Below are 14,683 nucleotides of genomic sequence, written 5' to 3' on the forward strand. Positions count from 1 at the left end.
AGCTACAGGCAGCCAGTGGAGCTCAATGAGTAGCGGGGTGACGTGTGCCCTCTTCGGTTGGTTGAACACCAGATGCGCCGCCACGTTCTGGATCATCTGTAGTGGTTTCACCACGTAAGCCGGCAGGCCGGTTAGGAGGGCGTTGCAGGTCCTAAACACTGTAATGGAAAACATGTAGAGATTTGTCTGTTATAGAGTGTGTGTGTGTGTGTGTGTGTGTGTGTGAGTGAGTCACAGAGTCACATACTGCATTGGTGCAGATATTGTTATATAACCTTAAGTGTGAACACATTCATTCATTCCACAGATAAATTAGTCTATATTGATCGGTTTCTTGTGTCTCCTTGTGTTTGTAGACGACACACACACAGACCTTCATCTCCAGCGCCCAGCTGTGTGTCTATGAAGAGTGATCATTCCATGCCTGAACCTCTTAACTTCAGCAGTGAACCAGTTCCATCAGGTCTAAAGTGAGTAGATTTCATATAAGTGTTTCAGAAATGTCAGTGTTGTCACATGCAATTCTACAGACAAGCACACACATACAAGTCAAAGTCAAAGTGTTTATTGTCGCATACACCAAATTTCTTCAGCGCAGCGAAATTCTTATGACTTGGCAGCCAACATCTACGCAGTAGACGGCATACAACAGGTAACACAAATAACATATACCAAAATAACATATACCAGAAATAACATATAACATATAACATATAACATATAACAAGTAACAACAGTTTAAAATACAAGAAGGCAGTTTCCAGGTGGGGAATATTAAATTAATAAGATAAAAAATGTGGGTTTATATATATATTTAGCAAGTGTATTTGTATGGGTGTGAAGTACAAGGTGATGGCGACTGTTCAGTGTTGCTGATTCAGCAGCCTAACAGCCTGGGGGTTAAAAACTGTTTGTGAGTCTGGTAGTCCGTGCTCGGATGCTCCGGTAGCGGTTCTACCAGACGGCAGCAGTGTGAAAGACCATAGCCTGGGTGGCTGTTGGTCCTTGACAATGTCCGTGCTTTTCTCAGGCATCTACTGTTGTAGATGCCCTGCACGGAAGGGAGATGGCCGCCGATGATACGGCTCTGCTGTCTTCACCACCCTCTGCAGGGCCTTGCGATCGGCAGCGAGCAGCTACCATACCAGGCAGTGATGCAGCCTGAGAGGATGCTCTCAATGGTGCATCTATAAAAGTTTTTCAGTGTTTTAGAAGACATGCCAAACTTCTTGAGTCTCCTCAAGAAGTAAAGCCGCTTCTGTGCAGTTTTGACCGCCGAGTCCGCTTGCATGGACCAGGTGAGGTCATCCTTGATGTACACACAGAGGAAATTTGAAGTTGGAGACTCTCTCCACTGCAGCTCCCTCGATGTGTATGGTGTTGTGACCCCCCTCTGTAGCTTCCTGAAATCCACAATCATCTCCTTGGTTTTGCAGATGTTTAGAGACAGGTTGTTGTCTTGGCACCATGCTGCCAAGCCCCTTACCTCATCTCTATAGGCGGTCTCATCGTTGTTAGAGATGAGACCCAGGATGGTAGTGTCGTCTGCAAACTTCAGGATGATGTTGGAACTGTGTGTTGCCACACAGTCCTGTGTGTACAGGGAGTACAGGAGGGGACTGAGTACGCAGCCCTGGGGGGCCCCGGTACTCAGGGTCAGTGAGGAGGAGGTGTGCTTGCCCATTCTCACCACCTGGGGTCTGCTCGTCAGGAAGTCCAGATCCAGTTGCACAGGGGTGTTTAAGACCCAGGCTCCTGAGCTTCGGACGAGCTTGGCAGGCACAATGGTGTTGAATGCTGAGCTGTAATCCACAAACAGCATTCTCACATATGTGTTGCCCTTTTCCAGGTGGGAGAGAGTGGTGTGTGTTGCAAGGGCGATGGCATCATCTGTTGATCTGTTTGTGCGGTACGCAAACTGAAAGGGGTCCAGGGTGTTTGGAAGGGTGGAGCAGATGTGGGTTCTGACCAGCCGCTCAAAGCACTTCATAATGGTGGAGGTCAGTGCTACGGGGCGGTAGTCATTTAGGCAGGTGATGGATGATTTCTTTGGTATGGGGATGATGGTTGCCTGCTTGAAGCAGGTGGGGACGTCAGACAGATGTAGTGAGAGGTTGAATATGGAGGTGAATACCTCCGCTAGCTGGTCGGCGCACCCCCTAAGGACGCGGCCAGGAACTCCATCGGGCCCGGATGACTTCCGAGGGTTCACCCTTTGGAGCTCTCGCCTCACGTCAGCCACATTCAGGACAGAGTGTAGTCGTCTCGGTCCTCGGCCAGTTTTGCGGAAGGAAGGGGGTTGGTTGCCTCAAACCTTGCGTAAAAGGTGTTGAGGTCGTCAGGTAGAGAGGCGGCACGCTGATCATGTATCAACATACACACACACTGTTATGAAAGACGATTGGTAAGATAAGATGAGAGAGAGAGAGAGAGAGATTGAGATTAATTCTGATATTGCAGATATTGTAACCTTAAGTGTGAACACATGAATTAATTCCACAGATAAATTTGTCTATATTGATTGGTTTCTTGTGTCTCCTTGTGTTTGTAGACGACACACACACAGACCTCCATCTCCAGCGCCCAGCTGTGTGTCTATGAAGAGTGACCATTCCATGCCTGAACCTCTTAACTTCAGCAGTGAACCAGTTCCAGCAGGTCTAAAGTGAGTAGATTTCATATAAGTTATTCAGAAATGTCAGTGTTGTCACATGCAATTCTACAGACAAACACACGCACACACAAACACACACATACACACACACTGTTATGACAGACGATTGGTAAGATAAAATAAAAAAAGCTTCCCATACGTAACAAAGCAAAGGTATAACCTCAATTCCATAATGGAAAACATGTAGAGGTGTATCTATTATAGAGAGGGTGTGTGTGTGTGTGCGCTCTTGTGTGTGTGAGTGTGTATATGAGTGTGTGTGAGTGAGAGAGAGAGATTCATGCTGCATTAGTGCGGATATTGTTATATAACATTAAGTGTGAACACATTCATTCATTCACAGAGAAATGACTCTATGTTCATTGGTTTATTGTGTATAATTTAATCCACCCACTTTGGGTAGCGGGCCCCATCAGGTCTAAAGTGAGTTATCAGCCTTTAGGTTTTGGAAGAGATTTCAAACCTCTCCATCATGTAAGAATATACAGTATATATACAGAGAAATTATATAGATTATATAAATATATTTATGTGTGTGTGTGTGTGTGTTTGTGATTCCCTAGACTTTTGGATGGTAATTAATAATTAATGTGTGCAGGAGCTAGCAACTCTGATGTTAAAGTGAAAAATGGCTCCTACTACTCTCTCTCTCATGCACACACACAACACACACACACACACACACACACACACACATCAATGCTATTTGTCGTGGCAAGACCAAATACCTTTTGGCTAATTCTATTTTTCTGTAGAACTATCAAAAAAGACGGGCGAATTTGCTCATCATTTGATCATCATTCACACATTTACTGGTCTTCCTTGATGAACGCAACCACTTCTGACTCTTTCTAGAAGTGGTCGGATTCACTACAGGAGATTCCTCTTTTCCTCTTCTGTCACATCCACATCGGTGATGATTTTGATAGAGTTTGGCAACTTGAAGTGTAACTATATTCACATTGAGTCAGCTGATCACTACTCTTGTCTTGTTGTCTCAGCTCATCTTAATTTGTATGTACCTAAGGCAAGCCATGGAGATAGACATTCCAAAGTCTTCTGTTCTTCAGGGGTGGGGTTCCGTGACTGTCCTGGTGCCTGGAGGTCACACTAATTGGTGTAAACTGACATATTATGAAACAATTCACTGTCTATGTATTTATCAAAGTAGTGAAATGTATCCCAGTCGGCTCTTATGTTGGCATCCTCGTGAGTGTAATAATGAATTTCCTCCACCATGGGTAAAAATCTAGATCTCTTCGTCAGTCACATATTAAGTCTGCTTCATGTTATGTCTCTGCAGTGAATTGAGGTCTGATCTGACCCTGGATGAACACACAGACATGGTAGAAAGCAGCAGACACCTGCACACTGAACACACACCAGACAGAAGGCGCAAACCAGGTAAGGGTTTCCTGATGTTTATACTTTTATGAGATCTGATAAAGGAGTAGCTTAAAAGACGGGAACGGGAACCTTTTCAACTGGCAGAGCCATACAAAAATAGGGATATACTGTATGTATATATAATTATTAGAGCTGTGAAAAATAACGCGTTAACGCGCTATGATTAAATTTCAGGATTAATGCATTCATTTCTTTTAACGCATTTAACTCATGCGCAGAATGAGCTTCCAATATACCCACAATTCCACTCAATCTGCACTAGTCGCTGTTTCTAATGCAGTCAGACGGCAGCTGCTATCCAAACAAACAACATGGATAATTATGATGAACCTGAGGACTTTCTGGAACATTCAATGGAACATTCAATAAAACCAAAGTGATATATACACTCTGCGGGAAGACGTTATCGAGTAAATCTGCCTGTGACAAGTTGACTAGCACTGTTGCCAAATGGATTGCAAAAAGCTGTAGACCGATTAATATTGTTGAGGACGAGGGGTTCACCGAAGTTTTGCGAGCATCAAAGCAACGCAAAGACGCACAATAATGACAAAAATCCACAAGCTGTAATAAGCTGAAAAGAAAAAAAAGGAAAATGACTTGGCTGCCACGAAACATGTGGCGCTGACAGGGGGTCACTGGACCTCTGTGAGTAACGATAAGTACCTGGGTGTAACTGCACATCTAATCATCAACGAATGGAAGTTAAAGTCGTTTACACCAACGTGCATGAAAACAGAAGAACGCCAATTTGCAGAGGCATACTGTGCAGAATAGTTCCAAACTGTTGCAAGCAATTGGGCAATTGAAGACAAAACGACCACTAGGGCCTTAAGAGGCATTAGATTGTGTCATGGTGTGGTTGTTTGACTAAAAAGAGAAACATTTTCAACCCAAGAAGCCCAAATCATTTCTGTTTGATTTAAAAAGAAAAGAAAAATGTTTTATTCAACCATACAATGGCTAAGAAGCCGAATTCTGTTTAGGATGAAGATTATATTAATGTTCCATATGGAATAGCAAAGATGACTGCTAAAGAACTGCTGAGATGCAGCACCATTGTTTTTTTTTAATGAAAAAATGTTAAATGTATATATCCGTCTTTTGTCATAAATCTTTTTGTTCTCACAAAAATATACCGAGAAAATTGGTAATATGTGATTAATCATGATTAATCCACAGAAACCGGTGATTAATCTGATTAAAATTTTTAATAATTTCACATTGTTGTGGCCTCCATTATGAGTGTAAACCTCAAGACGATTATCCACACATGCCCCTCAGTAGCTGATAAGACAGGGGTCGGGAACACACACACACACACACACACACACACACACACATTTATATATATTAAACTAATCAGTTAATTGGGGCTGGAAAGATCTGTTTGTTATTATCATCATTGTTGTTATTATTGTTGTGGCCTCCATTATGAGTGTAAATTACAAGAAGATTATGCACACATGCCCTGTGTGCAGCTCTCTCCTCATACGCATATTCATCAGGCCATTGGGGCTGGAAAGATCTGGACTTCTTGTGTGTCAGCCATTTTAACTTATCAAACAGTCAAAAGAGGACACAAACAACGTTTGCCATATAAGATTTTGGAAAAAGCCCTGAAATAAGACATAACATAGTAAACACCGTTGGCCTTTATATAACAATTTGATGGCTATTAGATGGATTTGAATATTTCTTTATCCCTCAATGCTGTGATTTGTTTAAATCTATAATCAAAATCTTATCTTAAAACTCATGAGGGTTAATGACATCCTTCACCCTACCTTCTTGAACGGATAAACTAAATGATAGTAAAATTAATAAAGACTTTTTCAAATATTTTATGTAGCATCGATACATTTGTCAAAAATGACCAGGCCTTTAAAATGAATGTTCAAGACTCATGGTTTGATCAATTATGGCAAGTCGCCCAGGTCCTGAAGCAGCAATGAAGCCCCAGACCATCACACTACCACCACCGTGTTTGACTGTTGGTATGATGTTCTTATTGTGGGATGCTGTGTTAGCCTTACGTCAGATGTAACAGGATCCATGTCTTCCAAAACGTTCCACTTTTGACTCACTAGTCCATAGAATCTCATCCCAAAGGTCTTGGGGTCGATCAAGCTGTTTTATGGCAAATGTGGGTACCACTTTACAATAAGGCTCTCCTTATAAAGGTTTATAAATGGTTTATAATTAGGTTGTAAAGACTTTATAGGTCATTAATAAGCCATTATAAATGAGTTAAAACACAGTTTTCATACATGGATGCGGGCTCACTATTTGGCAAGATCCCCATCTTGGCAACCCACTGTCTATCCCTTAACTGGCTATACTAGCCCATTGCACACTCCCTACCATTCTTGTATCTGTTACTACCAGACCCATTGAGATTACCCCTGCAGCCCCCGCTGAATTTTGAATTACATGGGATGGTCTTAGTGTCTTGTCTGTGTTTCCAAAGTTGATATATAAATAAAGAAAAATATATTTAATTGTGCTTTCTTTGTTAGCTAGGTTAGTGATGTCACAGACACAGACCAGTGTGCCCGCAGCAAATAGGGAGCTTTAGTTTTGATATCTTGCCTATATGGGGGGGGGGGGGGGAGCTCTCAGGGTTATTCTGCGGGGGGGCCTCACGTGTTTCCGTTACGGTACTGGTTACTACCCCACTCCTTTTGAACGTGTTCTCCCTATGTGTATATGATTTGTGTATGTTGTGTCTGGATGTCCTAAAATTTCCCTCTGGATTAATAAAGTATCCATCCATCTATCCATCCAAGATCAATTTACTGCTTACTACCCATTAATCTACTAATGAGTTACTAACGTTTATAACTGGCAAAAGGGAGCCTTATTGTAAAGTGTGAAACACATCACCATTTATTAATCAGTTACTAACATTTATAACTGGCAAAAGGGAGCCTTATTGTAAAGTCTTTTGTCTATTGTAAGGTCTTCCCAGCCAAACAGGTCATCCACCACAACATCAATATCAGTATTGACTATTTATCTCTTGTTCCATCCAAAACAGCAAGAAACCTCGGGGTCATTATTGATGACCAACTGACCTTCATGGCCCACATCGCCTCTGTCTCCAGGTCATGCCGCTTTGCGCTATACAACATCCGCAAAATCAGGCCGTACCTAACCCAGTATGCCACCCAGCTGCTGGTGCAAACCTTGGTGAGTTCCCGCCTTGACTACTGCAACGCCCTCCTAACAAGCCTGCCGGCTTGCGTGGTGAAACCACTACAGATGATCCAGAACGTGGCGGCGCGTCTGGTGTTCAACCAACCGAAGAGGGCACACGTCACCCCGCTACTCATTGAGCTCCACTGGCTGCCGGTAGCTGCTCGCATTAAGTTCAAGTCACTCATGCTTGCCTACAGAGTGCTTGCTGGTTCTGCCCCCACCTACCTAAATGCTCTTGTAAGGGCAAATGTTACACCCAGGACGCTGCGCTCGTCTAGTGAGCGTCGTTTGGCACTGCCATCTGTGCGAGCACGGCAATCCAGACTTTTCATTTGTAGTTCCACGTTGGTGGAACGAACTGCCTAGTACTACCAGAGCAGGGGCGTCCCTCTCTACCTTCAAGAAGCTTTTGAAGACCCAACTCTTCAGAGAGCACCGCCTTCCTTAACTGGCACCTTGACTAGTGCTTAACTTGCACTTCAGCAGTTACATTCCTGCACTTATTTTTCTTTCTATGTCATTTTTCTATTTTCTTATGTAAAGTAGTATTTATTGTTACACCAGGTTTTTATTGCTCTTAGCTTGACTGTTCTCTTCCTTGTACGTCGCTTTGGACAAAAGCGTCTGCTAAATGTAAATTAGAATGTAAATTGTAAAGTAAAGTGTGAAACACATCACCATATATTAATGAGTTACTAACATTCAGTGTGTTTACATGATGGTATAATTCGAATCTTGCTTTAGTCGGACTATACTATCTTTTGGGGCAACTGCTATTATCCCAATATACATGGCAGTGAATAAATCGAATCATTGGCCGAAAGCATGTCATATCCGATACGAGAGGTGGCGCTGTTTTCATTACAACTAGTGGTGATACAGCCGTTTCCGCTTGACCTCTTCACCACTACCAACCATAGACATTTATATGTCTATGCTACCAACAGCAACAACAGTTGATTGAGCATGAATCGCGTCTGTTCATCGGTCCAGAAATGAGTGTTGCCTCTTGGGTTGTCCATCGCGTTGTTTGTTTGTTTCTGCCGGCCGACGTGTTTATAAGTTACATTATTTAAATGTGAAAGATAAAAGGCGAGAGAATCGCCAGGTGTTCCTTCTCTGACAGGTCTATTTTCGCACTATGATTCCAGGTCACACTTTCATCCCGGTCCCCCATCTAATGTTAATATAATGGTCTTACTCCTATAATGCCCCAGACAATTTTTAGCGCACACATGATTTTCGCGGGTGGGCTCTCCTTTTTTACGTACCAGTAGGCTAGTTATAGATATGACAATGCGCAAGACAAAGCATCTGGAACCCTGCTCCATGCGTGACTTGGTTATGTTACAAACTATAGTTCGCTCACAGCCTCATACTCCCATCACACCATCAGACAGGCCAATGTATCACAAAACACAACGATGCGCATACCGACCGCAGTATTTCACTACCAACAGTAGGCTAGCCCACTGGCATTAATACAGCCATCCTAGTAGTCAACTTTTCATAATTAAGAGCTGTCATTATCCAACGTTACACAACACAGAATATAGTTATCATCTTGCTGTCTCAGCGGGAGAAAAACACGCTGTTTTAAATGCAACTCCGCGGCGAGATAATGCCCAATGAGGCTGAACCATCTCGCCGTTGCACTTTCTCCTTGTCTGTCAGAGGCTTTCTCGTTTAATTTTCTTTTCATTGTTCCTGTCTTAAGCCACCAATCCATGACCTTGTTAATAGATTAGGCAACTCTTTATTAGATTAGGCTACTACTGGCTGTGTTCTCTTCGTTCTGAGTTGTATGTTAGAAATGTCGCAATAATTTACTTTTGGCCGTCACGGACCATTACGGGCCACTGGTGGACCACACTTCATCATATTTGATAGAATGAGGAACCAATTAGTTGTGAATACTATCACCGAGTTTGAAAGGTATTGGTCAGGTAGAAGTCGATTAGCCGATTTGACAGTACTGCTGTGTGTTTTAAGCAAATAAAATGTGGACTGTTTACAAGCGGGCACCTGCTATCATTGAAATTACAGTAAATACGTTGTGAAATGAAATAAAAACACATCACAGTTAAAGTTGTATTAGTATTGATTGATTCACATCGATATGAATGGATGACATGACTAACAAGTGGTGGGAAATTAATATGAAAGTATTTGTTCGGTGAATTAGCGCGTTCTGTCCAAACAGTCGCAGTCAACGTTTTTGTCAACACAGTTGGCACCACCATCGTCATTTGAACGTCCTTATACGTTTTTAAGGAGGGGTTGTAAAGGTGCTCATATCTTCGGACCTCTTCTGTTATGTTTGTTCATAATCAACAAGAATAAGCTTGTGAGACAGTCTGCAGTCATTAGTATGAACAGTCGAGACAACTTATCGTCTCTTTCGACTTCCGGGTCACGACATGGGAGGGAGGGAGGGAGGAGGGCGGCGGGATCTCAAGCATGCGCAAAGACGCAAAGTCCAGTTCCTAATCCAATTCACCGTTACATGCCGCAATAGTCGAATTATCAACCGGATCGGATCGAGTTATCCAGGGGTGTTAGTTGGATCGTAGTCGGACTGCACATAGTCGAACAAAGGTGTTTACATGAAACGGATAATTTGATTTCAGTCCGACTAAGCCAGTTATTCGAATGCATGTCACCACGGTCATTTATAACTGGCAAAAGGGAGCCTTATTGTAAAGTGTGAAACACATCACCATTTATTAAATCAGTTACTAACATTTATAACTGGCAAAAGGGAGCCTTGTTGTAAAGTGTGAAACAAATCATCATCTATTAATCAGCTACTAACATGTATAACTGGCAAAAGGGAGCCTTATTGTAAAGTGTGTAACACATCACCATTCATAAATGAGTAACTAACATTCACATTTACCTAATAGAAGTTTTTCACATGGAATGGAAAGTAAAATGCAACAGATACAAGCAAAAATAATTTGAAAATGTTGAAAATCAACACTCATAATAATGAAACTGTTGAGTACAAGTGATGCTTATATTTAGACATAAAAGTTTTACGCAGACATCAATAAAACACTTGGAAAGAAATAATAGAATAGAATAGAATAGACTTTATTTGTCATTGTGCATTGGATACACAACGAAATTTGTTTGTGCAACCACTAAAAAAAGTGCAGTTGTGCTGGGTGGAGGGTATGAGGGTTCTGTGATTGTTTAGTTCTGTGATGGCCCTGGGGATGAAGCTGTTCTGCAGTCTGGAGGTGCGGGCTGTAGTGGCCCGGTAGCACCTGCCAGAGGGAAGCAGGGTGAAGAGAAGGTTTGCGGGGTGAGACTCATCCTTCAAAATGCCACATGCTCGGCGGAGGCAGCGTGTCCTAAAGATGTCGTCCAGGGGAGGCAGTGAAAGTCCAATTATTCTCTCCGCAGACCTTATGACCTGACTGAGGGATTTCCTGTCCTTGTCTGTGCAGTTGACATACCATGCAGTGATACAGTATGTGAGGACACTTTCAATGCAACAGTGGTAAAAAGACTTAAGCAGCTCGGAAGACAGGTTGTTTCAGGTTAATGAGATTCAGACTGGAAAGGCTTTTTGTATATCCTTGAACAACCGTCCAAATGGCCCATCAGAGTGACCAGAGCCAAAAAGTCAATCAATTTATCCGGATCAAGGCACCATTGTAACAAGTCCTGCGTTGTGTTCTGTGTGAGTCTGTTTGCTGGGCAAGAAATGGCCCCGCACTGAAGTTCTGATGCTTTGTTCCAGCGAAGTGGAGCTCCGTACACTATACACATTAACATACAACAAGACAGTCTATAACACGCAGTCATCAAACACACTGGATATTAGCCTGTTAGCAGAGGGAAAACGTATGCTAGGAACCTCATGGCATAAGACAAAACAAGATAAATGCATTAAATATCACATCATATGTATCACATGTTGCAGTTCACAATCTTTTAGTATATACACCGTTATGTCATCATTATACCATATCTTTGAGGGTTTATCACTTATAAATATACGTTTAGTTTCTTTGACATGGGAACAAGCATACCTCTCTTCAGATCAGCAACTTCAGACTGAAGACTAAAAGGATAGATGCCAACTAAACCAAGTTTCTTAAAGGGGCAATGCAAGTTCACGTACTCAGTGTGTTCAAATAACAAATTTGTAGATAATGGCTCTCACCATTGTTCACTAGAGTCCCAAAGCCTTAGAAATGGCTTTGGAACCCTTTCAAGACTGATAGATGTCAATGATTGTGTTGTCTCATCTGTGATGGAATTTATTTAGATCATGGCATCATGTACTGCTTTTTGAGACCCTTTTAGCCTACTTCACATTGCATGTCTGGGTGTGTCTACTGAAATTGAACCAAAGTATCAATTCAATTTGGTTAATTGGTTGATTTAGTAACTTAGGGGGCAATTACTATTTCACATAGGGCCAGGTGGGGTTGGATAGCTTTTTTCCTTTAAAAAATGACATCATCATTTAAAAACTGTATTTTGTGTTTACTCGGGTAATCTTTGTCTAATATTAAAATTAGTTAGATGATCTGAAGCATTTAAGTATGACAAATATGCAAAAATAGAAGAAATTGGCAAGGGGGCTAATTCTTTCACAGTACTGTACAGAGATTTGAACGTTGACTTTATTCTGTTTGTCATTCAGTGGGATAATTCGTAAATGCAATATTATAATTTAGCTGACGAAATATTATGAATCACTACAACATTTTACTAAAACTAATTATTTAAATTAGAGTAGTTTTAGTCATGTAGGACCACAAATAACGTTGTAAATAGTCACAAAAATTCCCCATCCCTGTTCTAGATTATCAGACATGGTTTTATAGTGTAACTTTACAGAAGATCGTAAAATTACCATTTTAATGTGTAAGGAGCAACAGTAGTGAAAAGCAAAGGGATATTTGTGTCTGGAATGTCAATGATAATTTGGCTAAAGCAAGCACAAATTAAAACCAATATTGTGATTTATCATACACATGATACTAATAGGTTTTTTGTTTATTTCTGTTCATGATAAACAGCTGATGATGTCCTGAGGAGAGTTATAGAGAAGCATAAAGCGAGTCTGAAGAAGAGGTTTGAGAACATATCTGAAGGTATCATCAAACCAGGAGCTGAGACACCCCTCAATAAGATCTACACAGAGCTCTACATCACAGAGGGAGAGAGTGAAGGGGTGAATAAGGAACATGAGGTGTGGCAGGTAGAGTCAGCATCCAGAGCACAAACCACAGAAGACACACCAATCAACTGCAATGACATCTTCAAGCCCTTACCTGGACAGGAGAAGCACATCAGAACTGTGATGACCAAAGGGGTTGCTGGCATTGGAAAAACGGTCTCAGTGCAGAAGTTCATTCTTGATTGGATAAATGGGGTAGCCAATCAGAATGTAGACTTTATGTTTCCTCTTCCTTTTCGTGAGCTGAATTTAGTGAGGGATGATCAGTATAGTCTTCACAAGCTCCTGCTTGACTTCCACCCTGAGCTGGAGGAGCTGAAGAATGGTGAAGCATACAGAGACTGTCAGGTTGTGTTCATCTTTGATGGTTTGGATGAGAGTCGATTACCTCTGAATTTCCAACAGAACATGATATCTGATTTCAAACAAACATCATCAGTGGATGTTCTGATGACGAGCCTCATTCAGGGGAGTCTGCTTCCCACTGCACTCATCTGGATAACCTCACGACCAGCAGCAACCAGTCACATTCCTGCTCAGTGCATCCATCAGATAACAGAAGTACGAGGGTTCAATGAACCACAGAAGGAAGAGTACTTCAGGAAGAGAATCAGTGATAAGAGTCAGGCCAACAGAATCATCTCACACATTAAGGCTTCCAGGAGTCTCCACATCATGTGCCACATTCCAGTCTTCTGTTGGATTGCAGCCACAGTACTTCAGCAGATGCTGGACAACACTCAAGACATTCCCAAAACTCTGACTGAGATGTTCATACGCTTCTTGCTCGTCCAGACCAGAAGGAAGGATCAGAAGTATCAGAGTGGAACTGAGAAAGATCAAGAGAAACTTCTAAAATCTCAGAAAGAGATTTTACTGAAGCTTGGAGAACTGGCTTTCAAGAATCTAGAGAATGGCAATCTGATGTTTTATGAGGAAGATCTGAGAAAGTGTGGCATTGATGTCAGTGAAGCCTCAGTGTACTCTGGCATGTGCACTGAAATCTTCAAGGAAGAATCTGTGTTTCACCAGAGGAAGGTCTACTGCTTTGTGCATCTAAGCATCCAGGAGTTTCTGGCAGCTGTGTTTGTGTTTCACTCTTATGTGACCAAGAACTTCAAGGTACTGAAATCCCTCCTCAATGAAGAACATAGAGATGAACATAATCAATCAGCTGTTGCATATCTTCAATCAACACTTGGATTAAAATATCAAAATGATCTACATATGCTACTTAAGAGTGTAATAGATGAGGCTTTGAAGAGCAGGAATGGACACCTGGATCTTTTCCTTCGATTCCTTATGGGCATCTCTCTGGAGAGCAATCAAAGACTTTTGAAAGGTCTACTGAACCGCAAACACAGCACCTCAAAGAGCATCGATGAAACATGTCAATACATTAAGGAGCTCAACAGGGAAGATCTCTCTCCGGAACGATGCATCAATCTTTTCCATTGCTTATTAGAAATGAATGATCATTCTATGCACAAAGAAATAAAAAAATATCTGGAGTCACCAAAGAACTTCAAAGAGAAATTGTCCCCTGCTCATTGTTCAGCACTGGCCCACATGCTTATGATGTCTGCGGAGGTGCTGGATGAGTTTGACCTGAAGAAATATAACACATCAGATGAGGGACGCAGGAGACTGCTGCCTGCTGTGAGATGCTACCGAAAGGCACGGTGAGTTTCTGATGGATATACGTCTTATGAGTAAACAACTTATTTTTTCATTGATATTCTTGAGTGAAAAGTGAAAAGTAAAGGGAACTTGTGGATTATGTCCATTCCACTGCAGGACTGTGCATGACTGATTAATAGTGTTGATGTCAGTGATACATACTGCTGACGTACTGTATTAAACATCTAAAGATACCAGCGGATACATACATGTGTAAGAGTCATGACAGGAGAGTGAAGGAGTTGGAAGATTCAGAATTTAAGGGTCAGGGTTAATAATGACGTACAATATTCAATAATCCAATGCATTTTATATTCATTTGTAACTGTTGCTTTTATTTGAAATTAGGCTAAAATGTAAGACCTCTGGTTGTATATTCTGTTAGAGGAAATTACCTGAGGGAGGTGTGAAAGTGGTCTCAGTTGCTCACAGCTGGATCCCTTAACCCATTGTCCCTGTGTAGCAAATGGTTCGGAGCCTTCCCGTCTCCAAGATAATAATCTGATATATATTCATGA

At 41.7% G+C, this 14,683-nt stretch overlaps 1 protein-coding gene across 1 annotated transcript; it reads left to right on the forward strand.

The window, feature by feature from the left end:
• Window positions 1-293: 293 nt before the first annotated feature.
• On the forward strand, window positions 294-14,171 carry LOC105895281 (NLR family CARD domain-containing protein 3-like). The gene is made up of 4 exons (XM_031563936.2): window positions 294-470; window positions 2,552-2,665; window positions 3,978-4,078; window positions 12,325-14,171. The coding sequence occupies exons 1-4, from the start codon at window positions 403-405 to the stop codon at window positions 14,169-14,171; spliced, it is 2,130 nt and encodes a 709-aa protein (XP_031419796.1). The 5' UTR covers window positions 294-402.
• Window positions 14,172-14,683: the final 512 nt, after the last annotated feature.

Source organism: Clupea harengus, chromosome 26, assembly GCF_900700415.2.
Source record: "Clupea harengus chromosome 26, Ch_v2.0.2, whole genome shotgun sequence".
Lineage (NCBI taxonomy): Eukaryota > Metazoa > Chordata > Actinopteri > Clupeiformes > Clupeidae > Clupea > Clupea harengus.

Coding starts and splice junctions, on each gene's coding strand:
- LOC105895281 (XM_031563936.2), top strand. CDS start 403: ATGAAGAGTGATCATTCCATGCCTGAACCTCTTAACTTCAGCAGTGAA. Junction 2,666..3,977: donor CCAGTTCCAGCAGGTCTAAA/GTGAGTAGATTT, acceptor ATGTCTCTGCAG/TGAATTGAGGTCTGATCTGA. Junction 4,079..12,324: donor AGACAGAAGGCGCAAACCAG/GTAAGGGTTTCC, acceptor CATGATAAACAG/CTGATGATGTCCTGAGGAGA.